Raw genomic sequence first — 2,500 nt, 5'->3', positions numbered from 1 at the left:
CACTGGAATACCCTAACTCACACTGATGGGCCCTGGTTCCACTTCCTGACAGCACTTCCACCTCACGCACTGAGATAGCTGTGACCCAGGCAGGGAGTTTTCACAGCAACTCTCTGATTTATAAATGATGGTGTTGGTGTTTGGGAAACCAGTGAGTTCAGAGATAAGTGCTGCTTTGCCAGAGGAGAAACAGACGGTCTGGCAGTGCGAACACACCAGGGTGAGGCACAGGTGAGAGTCGTTAAAGTCTTCCGTCTGAAACCACACCATGGTGATTATCTTTGGAACATGAATCATCACACCACAGCTTACTTACTTAAAAAAAGAAAAGAAAAACTGTCAAGTCAGAGACGACTGCTATCGCTATCACACGCCTGGGAGGTCTGCGTGTCTAACTCTGCGTTTAATGGATTAAGTTAAACCCGAATGATTAGCACTGTCTAAGATAATGAGGAGGATTGGCCAATCGCGTTAAGCGTAGACGGTCTGATAAAGACTACGAGAGGGAGACGGAGAGGCAGGGGACACGCGCACACACACACACACATGCACACACACACACACACACACACTCACACACACACACACACACACACACACACACACATATCTACCAGTACCACATGGAGAAGACGCAGAATACGCGACACCACACACAGCAGCAGGGTCTCAGGTCACAGAATTGCCAGACTGCCAGCAGATAGGTGAAACCGTTTCTTTTAGTCCTTCATAGGAAGGAGATGGGGCCACACACACACACGCACACGCACACGCACACGCACACGCACACACACACACACAGTCTCATCACTCTGGGGTATTATTTCAGGGCCAGATTAAAGATGTTGGGGGGGATTAGAGAGATATGCTTGTCTCCAGAAACGAATCCGTTCAACGTGTAACGCCATTTAAGTTCACAATGACGGCTTTATTCCAAGTTGCTCATATCTGCTCTCCCTCGCCACAGACGTCCTTCGCTGAAAAATTAGCCGTGTATAATCCCTCGACGAGTGGAAGGAAACTCAGCCCTAAAGGCAAGACGTGCCCGATGACTCCATTAGACGACTTAAAATCAAATCACCGCTAAAGAAATGGGGCAAAAACATTTTGTAGCAAAACCACGTCCATCAGAGGAGATTTAACGACTTTCCGTCATCTAATACTCCTTGTGTAACGTATACACAATCATGTTCAAAACAAGATGACATCAGATATAAGTGACAATGATATTGTGGATGAAGTTCACAAATAGTTCCAATTCATTATTCAGGAAAAACCAGAACAAGGTCAATAATCTTGTTAAAGTTATTTCCACAGTCAACATCCATACATTTATTGTGAATGAAGTTCACAAATAGTTCAATTCATTATTCAGGAAAACCAGAATGAGGTGAATAATGTCATTTCCACAGCCAACATCCATACATTAGCTGAGATTCTCTGAAGGAGCTCCTCACAAACGCCGCTGGTTAAAACCCTTATTCGTGGTGACTGTGGATCCTGACAAACACCGCTGGTTAAAACCCTTATTCGTGGTGACTGTGGCCATCTCTCGAAAAGACTCGAGAGGAGCTCAACGCTACATTTACGTTACACTACGTTATGTTACATTACATTACGTTACGTTACGTTTACATTGCGTTCCATTGCGTTGCGTTACGTTACGTTAAGTTTACTCTTCACAGCACCGACTACAAGTGAATGCGCTCATCCTTTTCCCCGTCAGTCAAACTGAGACATCAGCAGCGTCATACCTGCATCCCGCAGATGGGGTCCTCGCAGAGGTAGACCCCCGGTGACTGGCCGTCCTGCAGACTGCCTGTGGCCACATCGGACAGCAGGTCCTTCAGGTTCTCGTCTTTGCCCCAGACCTCGACGGCGGACACGCGGACGGAGAAGCGAGCGCCCGTCTTCTCCTTGCGCTCGTTGATGAGCTTGAAGAGCCAGGAGATGGCGCAGGGGATGATGCCCAGGCCCTGCGTGGAGTCGTCCTGCCCGATCATGGTGTAGGATTTGCCTGTCAGCACACACGCGCAAACACACACACACACACACACAGACACACGGGACGAATGGGTTTAATCAGACCAAACCAGGACCAAAGCCAAGCTAGCACACTGGGTCTCACCCTGAGCTATGCGGCACGGGGTCCCCCCCACACACACACACACACACACTGGGACCCACTCTGAGCTATGCGGCACGGGGTCCCCCACACACACACACACACACACTGGGACCCACTCTGAGCTATGCGGCACGGGGTCCCCCTCACACACACACACACACACAAACACACACACACGGGGTCCCACAATGACTGCCAGCAGACGTCGACAATCATAAGGTTTGCCTCCACTGCGTGCGTGTGTGTGTTTTATGATGGGAGTGTTTTATCAAGCAGTGAGCTCATGTGTGTGAGTCTGGTGGCGGTGAATGCAGCCATTGTTTGCTAAGGTCTCTGATGCCTGCGATCGCCTGTCACCACCTCACGATTCAT

At 49.2% G+C, this 2,500-nt stretch overlaps 1 protein-coding gene across 1 annotated transcript in view; it reads right to left on the bottom strand.

Moving 5' to 3' along the window:
• kif26ba (kinesin family member 26Ba) overlaps positions 1-2,500 on the bottom strand; it is a 150,725-nt gene that overhangs the window by 23,213 nt on the left and 125,012 nt on the right. Inside the window, exon 9 of the mRNA XM_031580170.1 lies at positions 1,755-2,017. Within this exon, the coding sequence (XP_031436030.1) occupies positions 1,755-2,017 (263 nt within the window). The remainder of the gene's footprint in view (positions 1-1,754; positions 2,018-2,500) is intronic.

The sequence above is a fragment of the Clupea harengus genome, chromosome 14 (genome assembly GCF_900700415.2).
Source record: "Clupea harengus chromosome 14, Ch_v2.0.2, whole genome shotgun sequence".
Classification (NCBI taxonomy): domain Eukaryota; kingdom Metazoa; phylum Chordata; class Actinopteri; order Clupeiformes; family Clupeidae; genus Clupea; species Clupea harengus.
This window is presented reverse-complemented; position numbering and strand designations above follow the sequence as displayed.